Source organism: Protopterus annectens, chromosome 7.part0 (genome assembly GCF_019279795.1).
Source record: "Protopterus annectens isolate FY-2018-M chromosome 7.part0, PAN1.0, whole genome shotgun sequence".
Lineage (NCBI taxonomy): Eukaryota > Metazoa > Chordata > Ceratodontiformes > Protopteridae > Protopterus > Protopterus annectens.
The window spans coordinates 607,071,303-607,093,295 of NC_056739.1; the positions used below are offsets into that span (position 1 = coordinate 607,071,303).

Genomic DNA, 21,993 nt, shown 5'->3' on the forward strand with positions numbered 1-21,993 from the left:
AGAGAGAAATCCTCAGGTGGAGAAGTAGAGGGAATGGAATCCTCTGCAACAGAGTTCTAATAAGTAGGTATGGACAAATCCAGATCATTAAGAGAGTCAGAAGAAACAGAGTCCTGTTCAGAAGATTCATAGTCAAGTTCAATCCTAGGCCTCTTGGGGGGGGGGGGGGGGTGACTACCCCTGATTAGTGTAATTATATCTTCAGCCATTTTGATAATTTGTTTTTTTAGGCATAGGGGCCTGAACATGTGACCTGGGCGTCGGTTTTTTAGACAGAATGAGATTTAGGCCTAAGTATTGAAATTGGAGTCTGCTTAATACGCAAGTCTGTAGGCCTGAATACACCATCAGAAGCCGGTGCCTGCTCAGTGGCTCCAAACCCATCCAAGGAAGAAACATCCACGGGTTCCATATGTGAAACATTTCGCGGCATACCTGACTCCAAATGGGTCTCAGTAAAGGCCTGCGAATCAGAAGTAGCGGGTATTGGGGGCTACGAAAGCACCTCACTGAGTACAGGCCAACGGGTGACAAGAAGCGTAGTCGGCAGTTTTGGACCAACGGCTTGTCTTTCTTTGCATTTTTTCAGCTAACCAACGTCAAGAACTGAAATATTTAGAAGCAAAAATATACAGACGGATAGTGCGCTGATTAAATAAAGCACAAAACAGACAGCAAGGTACGTCGTGATCAGTACAAAAGAAAATTCTTGAGGTATTTGCTTCCCACAAGTAATACAATTATTAACTTTTACTGACATTGGTAAGGAGCAAGAAAAAAAAAAATTCCCCAACGGGGTACTTAGCTCTTTTAGTTGAAGACTTCGGTTCTGAAACTCAAACGAAAATTTCAGGAGTTTGCCGACCGGCACTTACGAACTGCTTCTGCTTTGGGCACCGCTCGGCAAGAAAGGTGTCAGCTGCATGTTTTATAACCCTGACGACCTGACATCATGTAAGAAGGGAGAGCAACAGACGCAGGACCCAAGACAGTTAATCAGGCCAACTGAGGGCAACCTGCCAGCAGATTACCCAAAAGTAATAACTGCAACAGTGAAACACGAACATCATCCAGTGTTGCTTTGGCCAATAGAGAGTCACCAGCAAGTTTTTTGGTTTGTCCCAACTTTCAGTAGGACTTTTTGGATCAGTGGGAAGGGTGGAAAAGCATACAGAAACAGTCCCCTCCATGGAATGCTGAAGGCATCCACCCCCTCTAGGCAAGTGGATAGTGATCCTTGGTGCAGAATTTGTTCAAATGTCTGTTCGGGGGGGGGGGCAAACAGATCCACTTGGTGTGCCCCACTGGCGGACAATGTCTAGAAAGGTCTCAGTTTAACATCCACTCGTGCTGTAGAGAGGATGTTCTGCTGAGATTATCCTCTTGCTCAATTTCTTGAGAGGGGATTATCAGGCCTGCACGGTCTAGTTGTGCCTGAAGACAAGGCACTCAATTTGTATACTTATCTTGCAAAGGAGGTAAGCTCTGGTTCCTTCCTTGGCTGTGAGATACCACATTACTGTGAATATTTGAAGGGGCCCAGTTAGAGAATAGGAAGAAAAGCCTCCAGGGCCAGAAGAACTGCAGTCATTACCCTTCAAAAGCAGCATATCAGTGTTAAGGGAAGGATTACATGCCTCCTGTACCCTGAAACCTTAACAGGTGCCCCCCCACCCTAGGTCTGATGCATCTGTATGCCTAAGTTGGGTTGGGGAAGGGAGTTGAGGTAGTAGCCCTGGGTTGTGAAGGATTTGTTGAATCCACCACTTTAGCTCTGTTTTGAGGCACGGCAGTATGGGAACTAGTTGCTCTAGGGAGAGCTAGTGTTCTGACCACACTTTCAGGTACCACTGGAACTTCCGCATGTGCAATCTTGCTAAGGGAAGCATAGGGATGGTGGCTGATCAGCCCCAGGAGTTGCAGGAATTGTCTTGCAGATATCTGGGGATTAGTAAAAGGTTTTGGAAGTGACTGGAGATTAACAGAACTTTGTCCTGGGGAAGGAAGGCCTACATCAGGTCTGTCCTGATCCTGCAGCCCAGAAAAATCTTGTCTTGCTGCGGGAGCAAGGAGGATTTAAGTTGAGGGTGAAACCCAGGTTTTATAGAAGGGAGGTGGTGAACCTGAGATGATTTTGGAAGAAGATCTTCTGTTTCTGCTAGGAGGAGGAGAATGTCTAGGTAGGGATAGATTTAGACACCTTTGGTCCTGCAGTATGCGATGGCTGGGGAATAGGCATTTTTTGAGTACCCTGGGTGCAGCAGACAAACCAAATGGCAAGGCTGTAAACTGAAATGAGAGCAGGGTCCAGTAAAAATGTAGGAGGGTTTTATGGGAATATGGAGACAAGCCTCCTTAAGATCTACTATGGCCATGATATTAAAAAGAAAAAAAGTTCGAAAAGGATAGCATTCTGAAAGATCGTACTTTTAGGAATTGGTTTAGGAAGGATTGCTCTAGTATTGGTCTCCAAGGCCCATCTTTTTGGGGGACCAGAGTAAAATCCTCTTCCTTCCTGCCCTGGAGGGACAGGTTCTAATTGTTCCTAATCTTTGGAAGTCTAGTGGAATGGGAGGAGAGAGGTGAATTTGATTTTTGGATGGAGAGGTGATGGGCCCTGGGATGGTGTTTTCCTTCCAAGAAAAGTAGTATCCATTTTGAATAATGGTAATATCCATTGGTCTGATGTGATTTGTTTCCAAAAGGGGAGGCAGTGGGGTAGGCGGGCTGACAAAGGTAGATGGGCAAGGCAGTCACACATTGTTCGTTGCACTTCTGTCCTGAAAAGGCAGTCTTGGAGTAGGTTGAGAGGAAAAGTACAGTTTTGTACCTACCATAAATGTAGATGTTCGAAGATCCACATTGCTGCAGTCCTTACACTTGGGTAGTCCGCTGTCCTCGGTCGGCCCGAATATCAAAGTATAAGGCTGACGTCGGTCAGGGCGCATTTGACTGACATCAGGACGTCAGGGTACAAATGCGCATGACCGACGTCATATCCTCAGTCTTTTCTTTCCCCAGATGTCAGAAGACCCTAAAAATAAAGGTCAAAACCAAAAGACAGCAAACAACCAACCAACCACCCTTGCACTAACTATATGTACAATATATACAATATACACAATATGTACAACCCAACCCACACAACCACCTCTAACTACAGAGGGAAGGAGGGAGGTAAATTGGACTGCAGCAATGTGGATCTTGAACATCTACATTTATGGTAGGTACAAAACTGTACTATGTTCTTCATCTCACATTGCTGCAGTCCTTACACTTGGGTAGAATCCCAAAGCAGAGGTAAGGGAGGATGGCTAACTACAAGGAAGCAGGAGCTGCCAAAATGCCCTGCAAAACAGCAGTGGCAAAACCAGCCCTGGACTTAGAGTAAAGTGGCAGGTGATAATGCCTAGAGAAAGTATGCACTGAACTCCAAGTAGCTGCCTCCAAAATATCCTTGGTTGCCACTCCCCTCATAAAAGCTGTTGAAGTGGCAGTAGCCCTAGTGGAATGAGGCCTAATCCCAGCTGGAATCTCCTTGCCATGATGGGAATAACAGAAAGCAATGCAAAACCCAATCCACTTAGAAATAGTTTGTTTTGACACAGGCTTGCCCTGAGAACTCAAAGCAAAAGAAACAAACAACTGCTGGGACTGCCTGAACCCTTTAGTTCTGTCCAAATAATAACGCAACTGCCTGTGTACATCTAAAGTGTGCAAAATCTTTTCCCCTTTATTTTGGGGATTTGCATAAAAAGTAGGCAAATGAATAGTTTGGTTTAAAGCCACACTAGAAACCACCTTAGGCATAAAGGAAGGATTAGTACGTAATGATACCCTATCCTTATGGAAAATCAAGAAAGGCTCAACCGCCATAAGGGCCTGCAATTCAGAAACCCTTCTTGCAGAGGTAATGGCCAACAAAAAAGCAGTCTTCCATGACAAATATTTCAACTCAGCAGTAGCTGCAGGCTCAAAAGGTTGTAGAGTGAGTTTCTCCAACACAAAATTGAGATCCCAAGCAGGAGTAGGAGCTCTTGGGGGTCTTATATTCTTTGCCCCTCTAAGAAATTGCTTGAACAAAGGATGAGAAAACAATGGTGGGTCGCAATCATAGTGAGCAGAAATTGCTGCAGCATGAACTTTAATAGAAGAGAAAGACAAACCTTTGTCTAGTAACTCAGTAAGATATTGAAGAGCCACACACAAACTAGGCTCAGAAACATCAAAATCTTTTGCTGCACTCCAAAATAAAAATCTCTTCCATTTGTCTGCGTACACTTTCCTTGTACTAGGCCTTCTAGCTTCCAAAATAACATTCAAAACTTGCTGAGGAAGTGGAGGCCCACTATGGTTCAAAACAGAATATGCCAGGCTGTTAGGTGCAGAGAGTGAAGCTTGACATTTAGCAAATGGCTGTCCTCCTGCGACAACAGGTGTGGAATCTAAGGCAAAGGCCATGGAGGCTTCCGTACCAGACTTCTCAGTAATGGGTACCAGTGCTGTCGAGGCCAATCCGGAGCTATTAAAATCATCCTTGGCTTGTCCTGTCTGACCTTTAGAAGTACCTTTGGGAGGAGAGGCAGAGGTGGAAAGGCATACACATGAAGATTGCTCCAATTGAAAGAAAGAGCATCCACTCTCCAAGCTGTGGGATGAAACCTTTTCGTGCAAAACCTTGGCAGCTGATGGTTTAGTGGAGAAGCGAACAGATCTATGTCTGGAGTTCCCCATGACACACTCAATTTCTGAAATACATGAGGATCCAATTTCCACTCGTGGGGATCCATAATTCGTCTGCTCAACACATCTGCTAAGGAGTTCTGTGCTCCTGGCAGAAACCTTGCCTGAAGATTGAGCTGTAAACAGAGCAGTCTCCCACAAAATCATTGCTTGCCTGCATAGAGGATAAGAATGCGTTCCCCCTTGCTTGTTGATGTACCACATGACAGTTGTGTTGTCTGTTAGAATCAACACCTGCCCTGGAAGAAGTAATTCCTTGAAAGCTATTAATGCAAACTGGACTGCTAACATCTCCTTCATGTTGATATGTAGATGTTGTAGTCTGACAGGCCACTTGTTTTGTATCCACTTTCAGTTTAGATGAGCTCCCCAAGCTTTGTCTGAGGCATCTGTCGTTAAAATCTGACTCGCCTCTGGCCGGGTCACAGAGAGTCCCTTGTTTAGGTGACATTCCTGAGCCCACCACAAAAATTCCTTTTGAATGCAAGGTATTATTTGAATGAGTGTCCAGATCCTGGCAGTGCTGTGTCCATACATTTTTGAGATACCATTGTAGCTTCCTCATATGCAGTTTGGCATTGGGAAGCACCAGAATACAAGATGCCATGAACCCTAAGGCTTGAAGGACTGTCCTTGCAGTCAGCCCGGACTGATGAGATAGGTGATGGAAGTAAAGGGATGGACTCTTGTTTGTCCGGGGTTAAAAAGGCCATCTGGGATGCTGTATTCAGTCTCACACCCAGAAAGCACATGTCCTGAGAGGGTACTAGACTGGACTTTATTTCGTTCACAGAATACCCTAGGCATCTTAGCACTGCTATCACATATTCCAAATGATGAAGAAGCTCTTCCCTTCCTTGAGCCAGAATCAGGCAGTCGTCCAAATAAGGATAGATCTGTATTCCTTTTAGCCTGAAGAAAGCTATCACTGGAGCCAGAACTTTCGTGAACACTCTGGGCGCAGTAGATAAGCCAAAGGGCAATGCAGAGAACTGATAGTGAGAAGTCCCAGCTCAAAGCAGATACTTCCTGCAACTTAGTCTAATAGGAACATGAAGGTAAGCCTCCTTGAGATCCAAAGTTACCATCCAATGATCTTTGCCCAGCAGAGGTAAAAGCTGCTGCAACGTCAACATTTTGAACTTGGGAATGTCCAGATAAGTGTTGAGGATAGATAAATCCAAAATTGGTCTCCACGTGTTCCCCTTCTTTGGTACTAGGAACAGGCGAGAATAAAATCCTAGGCCCACTTCTGGCATGGGGACCGGCTGTATGGCCCCTATTTGGAGCAACAGAGAAACTTGCTTGTGAGCCTCTATTCTTTGTTGAGGAGGAACGTCTGGCATGCCTTTGAAAGGAGGCAAGGTATGGAAATAAAACCTGTAGCCGTGGTGTATGATATCCAATACCCATCTGTCCTGGGTAATTAAACTCCAATTTTCTTTGAAAAGTGCCAACCTTCCTCCCAAAGGTGCTGCCAGGCGAGAAGGCTCTGGCAGCTGAAAAGGTAGGTCATTGGGTCTGCTTACGAAAGGACTGACCCCTGCCCTCACCCGAAGACTGTGCAGGAGAACTCCCTGTTCTAGGCCTGAAAGAGCCCTGAGCTCTGCCCCTACCACGCCTAGATCTACCCCTAGACTGGGAATCATAAGAAGGATACGTCCACCCCTTAGTAGGCCAATTTCTACTAAACTTTGGAGGCTGGACCTGCAAAAAATCTTTAACAGTCTGCATAGACTTAGCCTTGTCTTCCATTTTCTTTAAAACTGTCTCAACAGGAGGACCAAACAACACGTCAGATTGTAAAGGAGCATCTAAAATCCTTGTTTTAACATGTTCAGACAAATTCTGATCCCTCAGCCAGGCGTGCCTGCGAAGAACTGACCCAGTGGCAGCCACCCTAGACGAGGCCTGTACAGCATCAAAGCCACATTGCAAAGAATGCTTACCCACCTGTTCAGAAACATGTACTAAATCTTGCAACTCTTTACAATCAATACCTACTGCCAGAGCATCAACCTTAGACTTCAATTGTGAAAGGAGATAGTTTTGGTATTTCAACATGTGAAACTGGCAATTCAAAGCCCTCATAGCAAGAGTGGAAGAAGTATAAACTTTCTTTCCCCATCTATCCAAGGCCCTAGCCTCTTTGTCTGCAGGAACCGGATTCTTAACAACAGAAGCCTTAACACCTTTAGGCCCCTGGCTAACAGTTTCTGGGTCTGCCCTAGGACTCTTAAAAGATACTTATGAGCTTCAGGCACCCTGTCATACCGATCCGGCTTATCCGGAGCTGGCGCCAAAGCATCAGGCTCAAGAGCAGCCTCCGTAGAAACATCTTCCACTACATCCAAAACAGGAGGTATAGCCAAAGGCCTATGCTGGGGTAAAAACAAAAATTCCCTAAGCCTTTTCCTGGAATCAGAGAAGTCCTGACCTTCCCACTTAAAATGCTCCCTCATGGAATGAAGAGTTTCTGAAAAAGATAAATCCTCAGGAGGAGAAGCAGAAGGAGTAGAATCATCCACATCAGAATCAGAATAAGGAGAGTACTCCTGCAAGTCTTCAGCCGAAGACTCTGAAACATCTGAAGCCTGTTCAAAACCCCCCAGCTCAGGCTCCACCCTAGGCCTCTTATCAGGAGGGGGCATAGAACCCCTAATCAAAGTAATCAAATCTTCTGCCATTTTAAGCATATGCTTCTTGGGCACAGTACCTGAAGAGCTAGGGGTACCACCAACTGAAGCTAAACCTGGCCTGCCCCTGGGAGAAGGAGAGGGCCTAGCCACCCTAGGAAGGGAGGGGAGTATAGTAACCTGAGAAGCCCCCTCAGCCTGACCTGCCTCCTGAAAGGCCACATCTTGCAATAACAAGGTCTCACCCTGGGAACACAAAGAAACCTCCGGTGGAGCCACCGGCTCCACCGACACCTCTAAAGAACCGGCGTCCGGTACAAACGGTTCTTCTAGCCTAGGCTTAACTGCCTTGTCCTTGCATTTCTTCGAAGAAGCGGGCGTCGGAGCATCCGACGGCATTTTATAATTGCACCGCTTCCCAAAGACTAACCTTGCACAATCCAACCTTCTCTTTATAGTGCGTTTATTAAATCTAGCACAAGAGCGACAGCCAACAACGTCGTGCTCAGGCCCTAAGCAAGGAATACACAAAGTAGGATAATCTCTATGCGGTATCTGTTTCCCACAAGAAATGCAATTATTGACTTTTTCTGACATCCGGTAAATCACTGAGGCAAGAAAAAACTAAAATATTCCCCAACGGGGTACTTAGCCAACTTTGAACTCTGTCTGAAACTTCGAAATCGAAAAATCTCAGAACGCCAACCGGAACTTGCAGTGCTGCTTCTGCATCGGACCATGCGGCAAAAAAGACTGAGGATATGACGTCGGTCATGCGCATTTGTACCCTGACGTCCTGATGTCAGTCAAATGCGCCCTGACCGACGTCAGCCTTATACTTTGATATTCGGGCCGACCGAGGACAGCGGACTACCCAAGTGTAAGGACTGCAGCAATGTGAGATGAAGAACATCTGGTCTGGAGTAGGTTTGCCTCCTGGCTCCTCTCTTGTGCCTGGTAGATGAGGGGGTGCTAGAGGAAGGAGTTCTTCTGACAAAAGAAGTTTTTGCAAGATAATTCCTGTAATACTTAGGAATAGGAGAGACAAGGAAATGTTTGATGTCCTGCAGATTTTTAAAAAGTTCTGCAGACTGTTTGCCAAACAAAAGTTATGGTCTAATGGGGCGTCCATAATTGTAGATTTGAAATCCTCAGGGAGTGGTTGTAGGCGAAGCAAAGATCATCTGTGGAGAACTGAAGCAGAAGCTGCAGACCTCGTAGAGGCCTCTGCAGCATTAAAACTGCACCTAATGGAATATCTGGCTACCCGAGAAGCCAGTGACAGTTTAAATGCCATCTCAGATTTGGTAGGGCAGTCAGGGGTGGCAGCAAAGAGATTGGAGACTTATGAAACTAGGTCCAGGGCATACTTACCATGTGTGTTTGGTTAATTGATAGCTTGGAAGGTCAGGGTGAAGGTGATGTACACTTTCCCCAATCATGTCCATTGTTTTGCTACCCTTATCAGTTGGCAGAAGAGATGCTGAAGGAATCAGTCTGGATTGCTTGTCAAGTGAAACAGCAATTACTGCAGGGTCTGCCAGGGAAGGCTTAACTAAGAATTTGTGGTTATCAGGCACTTTTATAGAACCTGTCCGGTCTCTTAGGAGAAGGTGGCTGAGAGTCTGGATTCTTGGATGCAGAGGTGAAAGCATCCAGATAGACAGTTGGAATGGCTGATGGAGGATGATTCCATTTGGAGTTCAAAATACCTCCTCTGGGTGTCAGTCATCTGGGTAGTGTCCCATTTGAAGTATTATTTCATCTTTGTAATTGTTCCCCCAAAACTAATATCCTCTGGTGGGGAGTCCCCTTCAATGGTATTCCAGAGAAGCAATATGTGAGGTATAAAAATGACTAATCTTCTGATAAGTCTAAGGTTCTAAATTCTCCTCTCCTTCTTGGGTAGTAGGCAAGGTGAGAGAAGTGGCAGAAGCTGGCCTAGGACTAAGCACTGGAATAGTGGAGGGAGAAGAGGCTCTGGGCCTAAGAGCCATAAAAGCCTGTATCAAGGAATTAGTAAATGATTGCCAGTCTGGGACCCCTTCTGGGGTAGGAGTCAGCGGTTTTGTTTGCGCTTAGAAGACGTAGGTCTGGGAGAAGGCCTGAGTTCTGGGGCCTGGGCTTCAGGTAATGGTATCTCGGAGATGTTGCTGTGTCGACCCTAGTTTTCTGAGTAAGTTAAGGTTTATCCCTGTAGACAGCACTAAGCTTGAAGTGGACTTTAACTGCAAGGCAGACAGGCTTATCAAATTTTAGTGCATCATCTATAGTAACACCTAGGAGCTTGGTCTGGTGGGTGGGTTCAATAACTGTACCACTGGAAGAGTAAATGGAGAGGGGGGTAGTGCTGCGCTTGGACGATTTGTTAGAGAAGATAATGAGTTTGGTCTTATTTGGGTTGAGGATAAGTTGATGGCTATTTAGATAAATGTTCAATGTCCTGGAAAGATGCCTGCATATTTTGTTGAAGTTGAGGGGAGTGGGCTGAGTAGATAAGAGGAATCAGCATTCTGGATGATGGGGGCATGCTGGGTGGCACTATTAAGGTTATTGGTAAATATGACAAAGAGGAGGGACCCATGTATGGAGCCTTGGGGAACACCAGTGGTGACTGGTAATAGTGGGGAGAAGTTATTGGCCCATTTAGTAGCTTGTTGGCGGTTAGATAAATATTGAACCATGTTAGGGATGCACTAGAGAGATTAAAAGAGGCAAGTTTGCTGAGAAGTAGCTGGTGTGAGATACAGTGTCAAAAGCTTAAGGACAAAGGAAACCTTCAGACACTGGATTCATTCCAGTTTGGCTTTGTCAAAGGAAGGTCATGCTTACTGAATCTGGTGGACTTCTCTGAAAAGATATAGGATAAGGGGAAACCTATGCATACAGCTTATTTAGATTTTGCTAAAGCATTTAATATAATACACCACTCAGGCATTAAATCAACAGAACGTATGGAACTAGGTGTGATGCCAGTACAATGGCCCAGTAATCAAGGAGCCTCAGTCCTTACCACTAGCACCAATGCATACACAGTAAAGTACAATTGCCCTTAAGAGCACACAGAGATCACAGTCAGTCTGGGGGCTGGTTTCTTCTCCCTTTCTCGCCAGATCTCCAGTAAGACTCACCACTGGCACAGCTATAGGGTTCAGATCTCAGCCAAGTAGTCATACCAAGACCACCAGTACCTTTCACTGTCCACCCAACGCTTCATGTCCCTGCCCAAGTAGCTGAAACACGCACTTTCAGATGAGTTATATACAAACACAGACACTCCTGGGGAAGGCTGGCACAGATGCTCCAGTTATGCCCCCTTCTACCCAGACTAAGGTAGAAAACACTGCCACCAACTACTCTTATCAGCTACTAATAAGGTCCTTCCCAAATGGTGACCAATTTCACTGTGCATTATAAAATTAGTAAGTGTGACGAACAGCAAGGCTATTGGAGTGGCTTTATACAGCATCACCAAATGCATGCAAGTACTCTAGAGCTTAAATTATCTCTACACAAACAGCCACAGTTAAAGTTTAAAAAATATTTAATAAAACCACCAGACAATACTTATTACTTCAACACAATAACATTACAGATTTCAGAAATCACAGGAAATACTTTAAAAACAATATAGTAGGACAGTGACATACAGAAAACTGCTAGTCTAATCTTACTCTCTCGAAGATAAATAACTGTTCTAAATACTACTTACATACAGAGCAAGCAAGTGCTGGGGAGTGGATGTTCTTACTAGATCCAAGACGAGATACAAAAAAAAAAACTGCTTTCTTCCAGAGATGGCCCTTAAATTAATAATGCACAGTACTGCAGAGTCATTTCAGATTACATCATTCTTGACACCTCTGCTGAAGTTTCCCAGGCTCACAGAACTCAAAATTTAACTTAACTTTGTAATCTTGCACCTGTCAGGAAACCACAGCAATAAAGGACACTTTAGATGTAAAAATCTGGTAATTATCTTGGTCGTAAAACAAAGAATTTGCTAGCCCAGACATCCTGTCGCAGAGCTTGAGATCAAACACAGCTGTACAATTCTTTACTTAACAGCTTTCTTCCAGCAGGGTGCACTGTGGTTACATTTTTGAAGCTCAGTACAACATATAGTATAAACATAATGTACAGTTCTCTTTATATTTGTAAAATAAGCCTGTGCAATACATTAATATTTACAACGACAGAATTATTTACAAAATTCTATCTGGCTAGGCTGGCAGCCTTTCAGTTTACCACACAAGGTATAAACTCATTTAACACGCCGGATATCTACCTGGCTCACTGAAAGGACCCAGGAGGTTAGAATCTCTAAGGCCACCTCCACAAAGTGCAAGTCACCAGTGGAGTCCCCCAGGGTTCTGTACTAGGCCCACTCCTCTTTCACATCTACTTCTCAGATGTCAAAGGCTTCTGGCTAAACACGTATGCAGATAACTGCAAAGTGAGAGCAGTCACTGAATCCCCCCCGATAAGAATACCATTCAACCAGGTATAAATACAAACAATTGGTGCCAAAGTCCTAACTTAAACTCAGTACCAAGAAATGCATTACAGTAACTGTGATGTGGACATGGACATCCCACCTCTGGGCCAGTAAACAAGGAACCCCAATCCTCAACTCAATTATGGGGGGACGTTCACTGGGAGGATAACAGTACTTCCAGATTCAGCTCTCAGCATTTTCCCTTAAGAGCACACAGACTACAGTCAGTCCAGGGCTGGTTCCTCTACCTCTGTCCAGGTCCCTAATATGACTCCCCACTGGCACAGCTATAGAGCAGAGTTCTTAGCCAGTGTTCCAAGCCAAGTCCAACACTGTCCAACCAGTGCTTAGTGTCCCTGACCAAGCAGCCGACACTCTGATTTGATCACACACAGACACCCACCTGGGAGAGGCTGGCACAGGTTTGCTAGCTATGCCCCATTGCCCAGATTATAAGGTAGTTACCACTGCCACCAGAACCCCTGGACAGCTACTTTAAGGCCCTTAAAAGGGTGTCCAATCTTACTGTGTAATAATACTACAAACGGTAGTTTGACCAAGACCGTTAGGAGTGGCCCACAGCATCACCAAATAAATACTCAAGTACTCTCAAAACCTAAATATCTCTACAAAGGTCACAATGAGATGTTTAAACATATTTAACAATACAAGACCGTAATAAATACATATTCAGAGTTCAGAATCACAGGAAATATTTAAAACATTGGAGGACAGGCTCAGACAAAGAAAAATATATAAACTAAGCTTCACTATATTCCCGATTAAATCTTGTACTATTCCCTAATAACTTACTTAATAAAAGCAAGGCAGATGATGTGGTGAGTGGTTCTTGTTGTTAGGTCCAAGACAGAATACACAAACACCAAATCCCAAAGGGACCATAAACTCCCCCCCCAAAAAAGTGCAGCTTAAATTCACTTGCTTCCCGATTTTTTTTTTTTTTTGCCAAGATGGGATAGCTTGCAGGATGACATTTCTAGTCATCCGACTTCTAGTTCCCCCTTGCTGGCAGGACTTGACACCTACCTGTAAAAATACACATACAAAGGCTTCTGCTCAAATCTTTGGTAGGTGCTGGAAGTCATAAAACAATTGCATTCCTCCACACTTCCAGAGAGTAATTAGCTCACCCCAAAGACAATACTGAAAGCTTCCTAGTACAGACAGTCTCTGGCTGCATTGAAACCTGTGAGATAGCATCTTTATGGCCTAGCGTAAAAAGTGATTTAATTTCAGATATTTTTCTGAAGTCTGCTGGACTGACATTAACCCTCCAATTTCTTCTGTTAAAACATTCATTTAAACAGTTACAACAGGGCATATACAGTTCTATACTCTGCAGTAGGCACACTTTTACATTTCAAACAAAACTTTGCGATTGCCTTTTCAACACACATCTGTACAAAATCAGTTTGATATACACAACACAGTTCTAATACATCTGTAAAACAAGCATCTTGTATAAATCATTTAGATATTCACCAATGACAATTTACAAAATTCCAGCTAGCTGTGCTGGCAGTACCTCCTTTTGTCACAGACCTTTGGGGAAGTCAGCCTCTCTGGGTAACCATGGCATCAATAAAAACTTCCCTAAAAGTTAGTTGGGGATCTGGGAACTCATGCAGACAGTAACCTAGCCTTCAACCAACATGTATCCAAGGTAGAAAAACTCCTTCTGTGTTGCACAACTTATCACAGCATGGGCATGACATCTGGGCCTGAGGGCACAATACATTGTGGTATGGCCACTCTGGACCTAGACTGTAATGCCCCCTTCAGAATGTACCTGACCACACACATGCAACTGAAATGTCCACAAGGGTTCCTTATAAAAATGCAGGAAGTAAACAATGTCCTACACTGATCACATCAAAGCCCTGTCTCTCTAGTCTATCATACAGACTGACAGGTTATCAATGCCTGGCATACAAGGCATTCCTGAACCCTGATTTGATTAACCTTTTGCACATCCACAAAACAGCATCAGAAATGCATTAAAAACCAAAATTTTGCTTGTGACAAGTAGGTCATGTTGGAAATGGAGAAGAGTTTCTCACAATTTCTGCTCTCTGGAACATGCTCCCCATCCATTTGGAGCACAGTTCCTCCCCATCCATTTGGGGCACAGTTCCTCCCTATTTAAAACGCAACTTAGACAAATGAATGGGTAATAGGAAATTCACTCATGGTCTGGTACTTGCACTTCTGATGGACAGAGGCAGTCAGTAAACCACCCCCTACATAGATCACATTTGTGGGTCACATTTAGGATGCATGGCTATGCTTATTAGGGCCCTAGTGGTCATTAGCATATTAACATCTATGAACCTATGATAAACAGCCTGAACCACACTCTACCCTTATCTAAAGAGTAGATACATGGTTGGTTTTCGGTTTCTTCGACCGGAAATATGAGGCCAACAGGATTAATGGTGGCAGCAGCAGCTTCCTCAGGGATGGGCACGGCATTCTGACAACACAGAATCCCAGTTTCCTTTTCCAGGGCAGACAAGAGTGGCTCTCCCTTGCCCACTGAGGGAAACCAACAGCCGCAGAGAACATGGCTAAAACCCGGGACAGTGGCAAAAGGTGATACACCAGAAGGATTCAGGGTAAAAGATGAGTTGTCTGGGGTACAAATGGCCACAGCAGATTCATCCACCAGTGGCTAAAGCAAATTGCTAGTCTGCTGTGGTGGCAAAGGCTGTTTGCTTAATTTTTTCTGTCTGGAAGGAGGACTGACCCATGGGACTGGAAGTCTGTTCCATGGTCAACCTGAAAATTGTGCCCCTTTCCCTGGGAAGAGCAGCAGCAATTACCCATGAACACTACCAGTCCACAAGTTACTCTGACAGAAAACCACGTTAACATAGTAGGCAAGCAGAATAAACAAATTCTCTACAGAAAAAAAAGTTTGTCATTTTACTCCAGTTTTAAACTGACAAGGAAAAAAAATAGCGCTCCATTTAAAAGTACATTAGTCTTGAGACAGTTTGTTAGAATACAACACCCCTAGTTTAAAATAAATAAATAAATAATTTACTGCCCACCAAAGGAAAGCAGAAGCTAACAGATCATTGAAAGCTCAGAGGAGCACTTCTGTCGCAGTAAATCTCTGCAAGGCTTCACACCCAAACTTGTCTTAGTCAGCTCAAGACAGACAGTTTGGGCATATGGAAGGTGTCCTGAAGCTTTGGAAGCTGGTTGGTTGTTGTGTTATGTCATAACACATACAGCTAAGGCTACTGCTGCAGTGATAAATACGATCAACGTCTTAAGTCTCTCTAGAGGTATATACTGCTGGGCATCATATGGCCCCTGTGACAGCTCGCCTATTATGTTCCTATATTTCTAAGGGTTACACCCTCAGTTTCACAGAGAAAATGCACACATTTTAATACAAGCTAGTTAAAATACATTTTCTAAATAGAAGAGGCAAAATGTAAAACTTGTATAACAAACCTTCTGGACCTAGACCTTCTTGACCTTGAACGAGACCTAGTCCTCCGTGGCCTATCCCAGTAATCGTCATTCCTGTATCTTCTATCCCGCTCACTGCTGGGAGAACGCCGCCTTTTTCGCCTGTGTATACTGTAGCCATAGCCACCATCACGTTCAGGAGATCGGTACCTCTTTAAATGATGCATCTGTAGGGTTAACAGAACATTTACTTAGTTTTGAAAATGGCCACACACACCACATTTCATGTACAGCAGTTCGAGGGAAACAGTGCACACATAGAAAAAAGTAAAACTCCAAACACTGGCATTAATAGGCTTGAAAAAATTCTAGGAAACTATTTTTTTTCCAGATTTCAAACTGTCTGCCAGTGCTGGCACAAATTCGGAAGACATGACAATACTATACAATAAAACACCGAACATTCTTTCCCTGTACCCAAATTGGTCGATAACTTTATTCATGTTTTTAAAAAAAAAAAAAAACATCTAGAAAAAAAATCACAAAACTTTCATTAAAACTCAATGCAACAGCTATAATGATGAACAGCTACACTCCCCAGAGGTATGAACCCACAGCAGCAGTGAATGCTGTGCAAGTTAAGTTGTCTCTTGCTGCATAACCACCCTACCTAGCACCCCAAAAAAGTACAGTTTTGTACCTACCACAAATGTAGATGTTAGAGTGTTCACACTGCTGCAGTCATCACACTTGGGTTATCCTGCAGTCAGGCGGTCCCGCAGTCGGTCAGAGTTCCAAAGTCTTGGTCCGGCGTCGGTTGCTGTCGCTTCTTCCCTGAGGTCAGTGCGCCAGGGGTATATAATATGCATCAGACGCCATTTTCTTCAGTTTTTCTTGTCCCAGATGTCAGGTGCCCCCCAAGTGGGTAGGCAATACATACTGCTAATCCAAAATATACATATAAAATAAAAATACCTTCAGTTACCAGCAAATACACCCCAAAGGTTATATAGGATAGAAGGGTATAGATAAGTCCAGCTAGTTCAGAGGGGATGGAGGGAGGGTAAAGTACAGTTTTATACCTACCATAAATGTAGATGTCCGATAGGCATGCATCTGCAGTCCTTACAAATGGGGTTGCCCTGTCGTCAGGCAGCCCTTCGGTCGTCCGGATTCCAAAGTCTGGGTCTGGCCTCGGCTGGTGTCGCACTTCACCCAACGTCATAGTGGCAGTTCTTTGGGTATAAAGGCATCAGCCGACGCCATTTTCCTCAGTGTTTCTTGCCCCAGATGCCAGGTGCCCTCTAGGAAGGCTAAATTTGGATAAATGCAAATGGTTCCAAATAGTAGAGAGCAAACAAAAAATAAGCATGTATGTACATATATACAAACAAATGCACCATAATAGATTCCCCCAGCTAGCTACAAGATGGGCAAATACCCTAGGAGTACCACAGAGGGGAAGGAGGGTGGGTAATCCTGACTGCAGATGCATGCCTATCGGACATCTACATTTATGGTAGGTACAAAACTGTACTATGTCCTTCAAAGATGCATCTGCAGTCCTTACAAATGGGTAGAATACCATAGCCAAACTGGGGGAGGAGGAGAAATTAGATTATGGTGTAGTTAAGATCCCTTGCAAAACAGCAGTGGCAAAACCTGCTCGGGATCTGGAGTATAAAGGTAAATTATAATGCTTGGCAAATGTATGCACGGAGCTCCAAGTAGCAGCCTCTAAAATGTCTTTGGTAGCCACTCCTCGTAAGAAAGCTGTGGTAGTGGCTGTAGCCCTTGTAGAGTGAGGCCTGATGTTTTCTGGAGTTTTCTTCCCATGGTAGGTGTAACAAAATCTAATGCAATTTCCTATCCACTTAGAGATGGTCTGTTTTGAAATTGCTTTTCCTTCCATTCCAAACGCATATGCTACCAGTAGCTGGTCAGTCTTTCTATTGCTCTTGGTCCTGTCCAGGTAGTAACGTAATTGTCTATGTACATCCAAGGTATGCAACAGTCCTTCTCCCCTGTTCTGTGGGTTGGGGAAGAATGTAGGTAGGTGGATAGCTTGATTTAAAGATACCCTGGAGACCACCTTTGGCATAAAAGTAGAATTAGTTCTCATGGACACTACCTTGATGGAAGATCAGGAAGGGCTGTACTGCCATTAATGCCTGTAGCTCAGATACCCTTCTTGCTGAAGTGATTGCAAGCAGGAAAGCAGTTTTCCATGATAAGTACTGTAATTCTGCTGTTGCTGCTGGCTCGAAAGGAGGTAGTGTCAACTTTTCTAGCACAAAGTTAAAGTCCCATGCTGGCAATGGTGGCTTCCTAGGTGGCTTTACATTTTTAATTCCTCTCAGAAACTGCCTGAGCAGAGGATGTGAGAAGACTGGAGGATCCAAGTTGTATTCTGCTGAAATAGCTGATGCATGAATCTTAATGGAAGATTATGACAGGCCGTTGTGGAAGAGCTCTGCCAAGTATTCCAGGATGTTAGCTATGTTTACCAGTGACACATTCTCTCCTTTTGCAGTACTCCAAATGAGATATCTTTTCCATTTTGCTGAATAATTTTTTCTTGTTGAGGGTCTGCGAGCCTCCAAGATAATGTCTTTAACCCTTTGAGATAAATCTGGGTTATTTGGTCTTATGCAATGTTCCAGGCGGCCAGCTGCAGTGTTTTCAGGTTTGGATGCAGGGTTTTGAAGTTGTTCTGTGTTAACAGCAAGGGAACTAGGGGCAGAGGCCATATTTGTTCCCGAGACATGCTCCTCAGTAATGGGTACCAATGTTGCCTTGGCCAAACTGGAGCTATCAGGATGATCCTTGGACGGTCTTCTTTGATCTTCAATAGCACCTTGTGCATCAAAGGAAGAGGTGGGAATGCATATGCTGTCAGTTTTTTCCAACTGAAAGATACGGAGTCCACTTTCCAAGCAAGTGGGTGGTACGTCCTTGTGCAGAATTTTTTCAGTTGGTGATTGTGTGGGGATGCGAATAAGTCTATTTCTGGTAGTCCCCATTTCCCTGTAATGGTTTTGAAGATGTCCGGATGCAGCATCCATTCGTGGGCATCCGTGGTAGTTCTGCTTAGGATGTCTGCTAGTATATTTTCTTTTCCTGGCACAAAAATTGCTTGAAGCTGAATGTTGAAGCTCAGTGCCACATTCCAGAGGTCCATTGCCATCCGGCATAGAGGGTACGAATGTGTGCCTCCATGTTTGTTGATGTACCACAACTGTGGTGTTGTCCGTCCTTATCAGCAGTTGACCCTGTCGAAGAAATGGTCTGAATGCCTGAATTGCCAGTTTTACTGCCAGCATTTCCTTTTGATTTATGTGTAGGTGCAGCTGGTCTTGAGTCCATAAGCCTTGTATGCACTTGTCCAGCATGTGCGCCCCCCAACCGAGGTCCGAGGCGTCCCTTGTGATGGTCTTGCTTGGTTGAGTGCTGTGGAAGGGCAGTCCCTTGTTTGATTGACAGGCCTGAGCCCACCATTGGAATTCTTGGAATCTGGGTTTCTAGGCTGTGCTTGTGCTGAGACCATAAAATTCCTTAGGTACCACTGTAACTTCCTCATATGTAGTCTGGCATGTGGAATCAATATTATGCAGGATGCCATGTAACCGAGAGCTTGCAGGACCTTTCTTGCTGTTAGCTGGTTCTGCTTTGTTAATGCCATGAAGTAGAAAGGGAGTTGCTCCTGTTTTTCTCCTGTCAGGAATGCCATTTGTTTTGATGTGTCCAAATCTGCACCCAAGAAGGTTATCCTTTGGGATGGTATCAGCCTTGATTTTTTTATATTGACTGTGTATCCCAGGGCTTGTAGTAGATGAATGACCCTTTCCAAATATTTTGTAATTTGTTTTTGTTGTCCGCTTGTAACAGGCAGTCGTCCAGGTAAGGATAAATTTGAATTCCCTGAAGTCTGCAATGAGCAATTACTGATGCCAGGCATTTCGTGAATACTCTGGGCGCAGTAGATAAGCCAAAGGGCAATGCTGAGAATTGATAATGCTCTGATCCTGCAAGAAATCTGAGGTATCTTCTGCAATTTGGTCGTATGGGGACGTGCAGGTATGCCTCCTTGAGATCTAGAGTTACCAGCCAAGACTCCTTGCCCAGCATGGGAAGAAGCTGCTGTAGGGTCAGCATTTTGAATTTTGGAACAATGAGGTATGTGTTTAAAGCAGACAGGTCGAGAATAGGCCTCCATTTGTTTTCTTTTCTTGGTACCAGAAGAGTCTGGAGTAAAATCCTTGTCCTTGTTCCATAGATGGTACCCTTTCTATAGCTCTCATCCTTAGTAATTGAGTTATTTGTTCTAGAGCTTCTGTCTTCTGATTTGGAGGTAGGTTTGGCATTCCTCTCTTCCTTGGTAGAGTATGGAAGTGAAACCTGTAACCTTGGTCTATTGTCTGTAAAATCCATTTGTCTCCTGTGATGTAATGCCAGTTTACTGAAAATAAGGCTAGCTTCCCGCCTAAGGGTGCTTCTAGTTGTTCTCTGGTAGGTGGTGCCAGAGCCAAGTCACTGTGATTGTCCTGTGGAAGTGGTGGTGGCTGGATCTGTGGCTGTACCTCGCTGGTTGTTAGCCTGCCACTGACGGCCCCTGTAGGCACCTCTGGATTGACCCCTGCCTCTTGAGCGCCTATTCCTGCCTCTCTGAGCTCTGGAGGTGTCTGGAAAGGACCAATTCTTGGAAGGCCAGTTCCTGCTAAACCTTGGAGGCTGGACCTGCAAGAAAATCCTTGACTGTCTGGGCAGATTTTGCTTTCTCTTCCATCTTCTTCAGCACCTGCTGTGCAGGGGAGCCAAACAAATTGAGCTTATCCATGGGAGCATCTAGGAGCTTTGATTTAACATGGTCTGGTAAGGACTGCTCTTTCAACCATGCATGTCTTCTGATTACTGTGCCAGTCATGGCTGATCTAAAGGAAGCCTCCAGTGCATCATAGCCGCATTTTAAGGAATGATTACTGACCCGCTGAATGTTATGTACCATTTCCTGTACAGATTTTTTGTCTAATGGTTCATCCAAGGACAGTTTTTTAGTCAATTGGTCTAACACAAATTCCTGATACTGAATCATGTGGAATTGACAGTTCAAGGCCCTAGCTGAAAGAGTAGCAGAAGTGTAAACTTTCTTACCTCATCTCTGTAAGGCCCTAGATTCCCTTTCAGAGGGGAGGGGGTTTTTGGTAGAAGCAGCTGCTACAGCCTTGGGTCCCTGGGAGATGGTTTCGGGATCTGCAAAAGGGGCCTTACGGAACCCTGTAGTACCTATCGGGCTTAGCAGGGGCCGGAGGAAGAGAATCAGGAGCAGTACAAGCATCATTAAAAGCATCATCCACAACAGTAAGTACTGGAGGAATGGCTAAAGGCCTATGCTGTGGCAAATGCAAAAAGGTTCTAAGCCTTTTCCTAGAGTCTGAAAAATCCTGGCCCTGCCATTGAAATTGTTCCCTCATAGCATGCAATGTTTCCCCAAAAGAAAATTCCTCAGGCGGAGAGGCAGAATGAATGGAGTCTTCTGCATCAGAGTCCTCATAAGGAGAAAAGGGGCCCTCTGGAGGGTTTGAATTATCTGACTCATCAGAAGAGCCATCTGAAGAAACTGGCTCAGGGGGCTCTACTCTAGTCATCTTCTCTGGAGGTGGGTGAGAGGCCCTGTCTGGATGTGGTTGGGATCCCCGGATCAAAGAAATGAGATCCTCTGCTAGACTAAGCATTTGTGAACTGGAACTAGGCCTGTGAGAGGGGGTCTTAGCAGGCATAGATTTGGTAGTTTTTGCTGCTTTAGCCCTGGCAAAGGCCTTAATAGACATGGATGCAGGAGGCCTAGCAGCTCCATGTGCAGGGGTAGAAATATCCAAAGGGATAGTATCAGATAAATCCTGCGAACCTGCAAGAGCAGGTGGTATTTCAGTAGCAGATTCAGCCAGGCTGGAAGAGGCCTCGGTAAGTGGTAAGCTTTCGGCCGAAGAACCGTGGACTGTTTTCAGCCGAAACAGAGACACTCGCGGTTGGCTTAACAGCGGTTTCGGCCGAAACCGGACACCGCGAGTGTCGGTCCTTTTCCTTGCGTTTTTTAGAAATTTGCGTAGTCGGAGTATCCGACGGCATAATGTAAGCAAAATCGGAGCCGAAAAACTCAAATTCCGACCGATGTCTAAGCGTCTGTCGGTTGAAAGACGCACAGGCTAGACAAGCTGCTACGTCGTGGTCTGGGCCTAAACAAGGTAAGCAGTAAGAGTGGAAATCTTTGAGGTATTTGTTTCCCACAAGTTAAACAGTTATTCACTTTTTCTGACATCGGCTGAGGCAAGAAAGAGTCCCCAACGGGGTACTTGAATTTTTAGAAGTCTTCGGTACTTGTAGTAGTAATCTCTGGTTCTGACCGACCGGCACTTGCGAACAGCTTCTGCTTCGGGCGCCACGCGGCAAGAAAGACTGGGGAAAATGGCGTCGGCTGATGCCTTTATACCCGAAGAACTGCCGCTATGACGTCGGGTGAAGTGCGACACCAGCCGAGGCCAGACCCAGACTTTGGAATCCGGCCGACCGAAGGGCTGCCTGATGACAGGACAACCCCATTTGTAAGGACTGCAGATGCATCCTTGAAGGACATCTATGTTCATAGTGTTACACTGCTGCAGTCATCACACTTGG

At 44.8% G+C, this 21,993-nt stretch overlaps 1 protein-coding gene across 3 annotated transcripts in view; it reads right to left on the reverse strand.

Moving 5' to 3' along the window:
• Positions 1-21,993, reverse strand: part of CLK3 (CDC like kinase 3) — a 1,797,083-nt gene that overhangs the window by 1,647,780 nt on the left and 127,310 nt on the right. For all 3 annotated transcript variants that reach the window (XM_044077203.1, XM_044077202.1, XM_044077201.1), the window contains exon 2: positions 15,364-15,548. In XM_044077203.1, coding sequence (XP_043933138.1) covers positions 15,364-15,511 — 148 coding nt within the window. In that variant the 5' untranslated portion in view covers positions 15,512-15,548. The remainder of the gene's footprint in view (positions 1-15,363; positions 15,549-21,993) is intronic.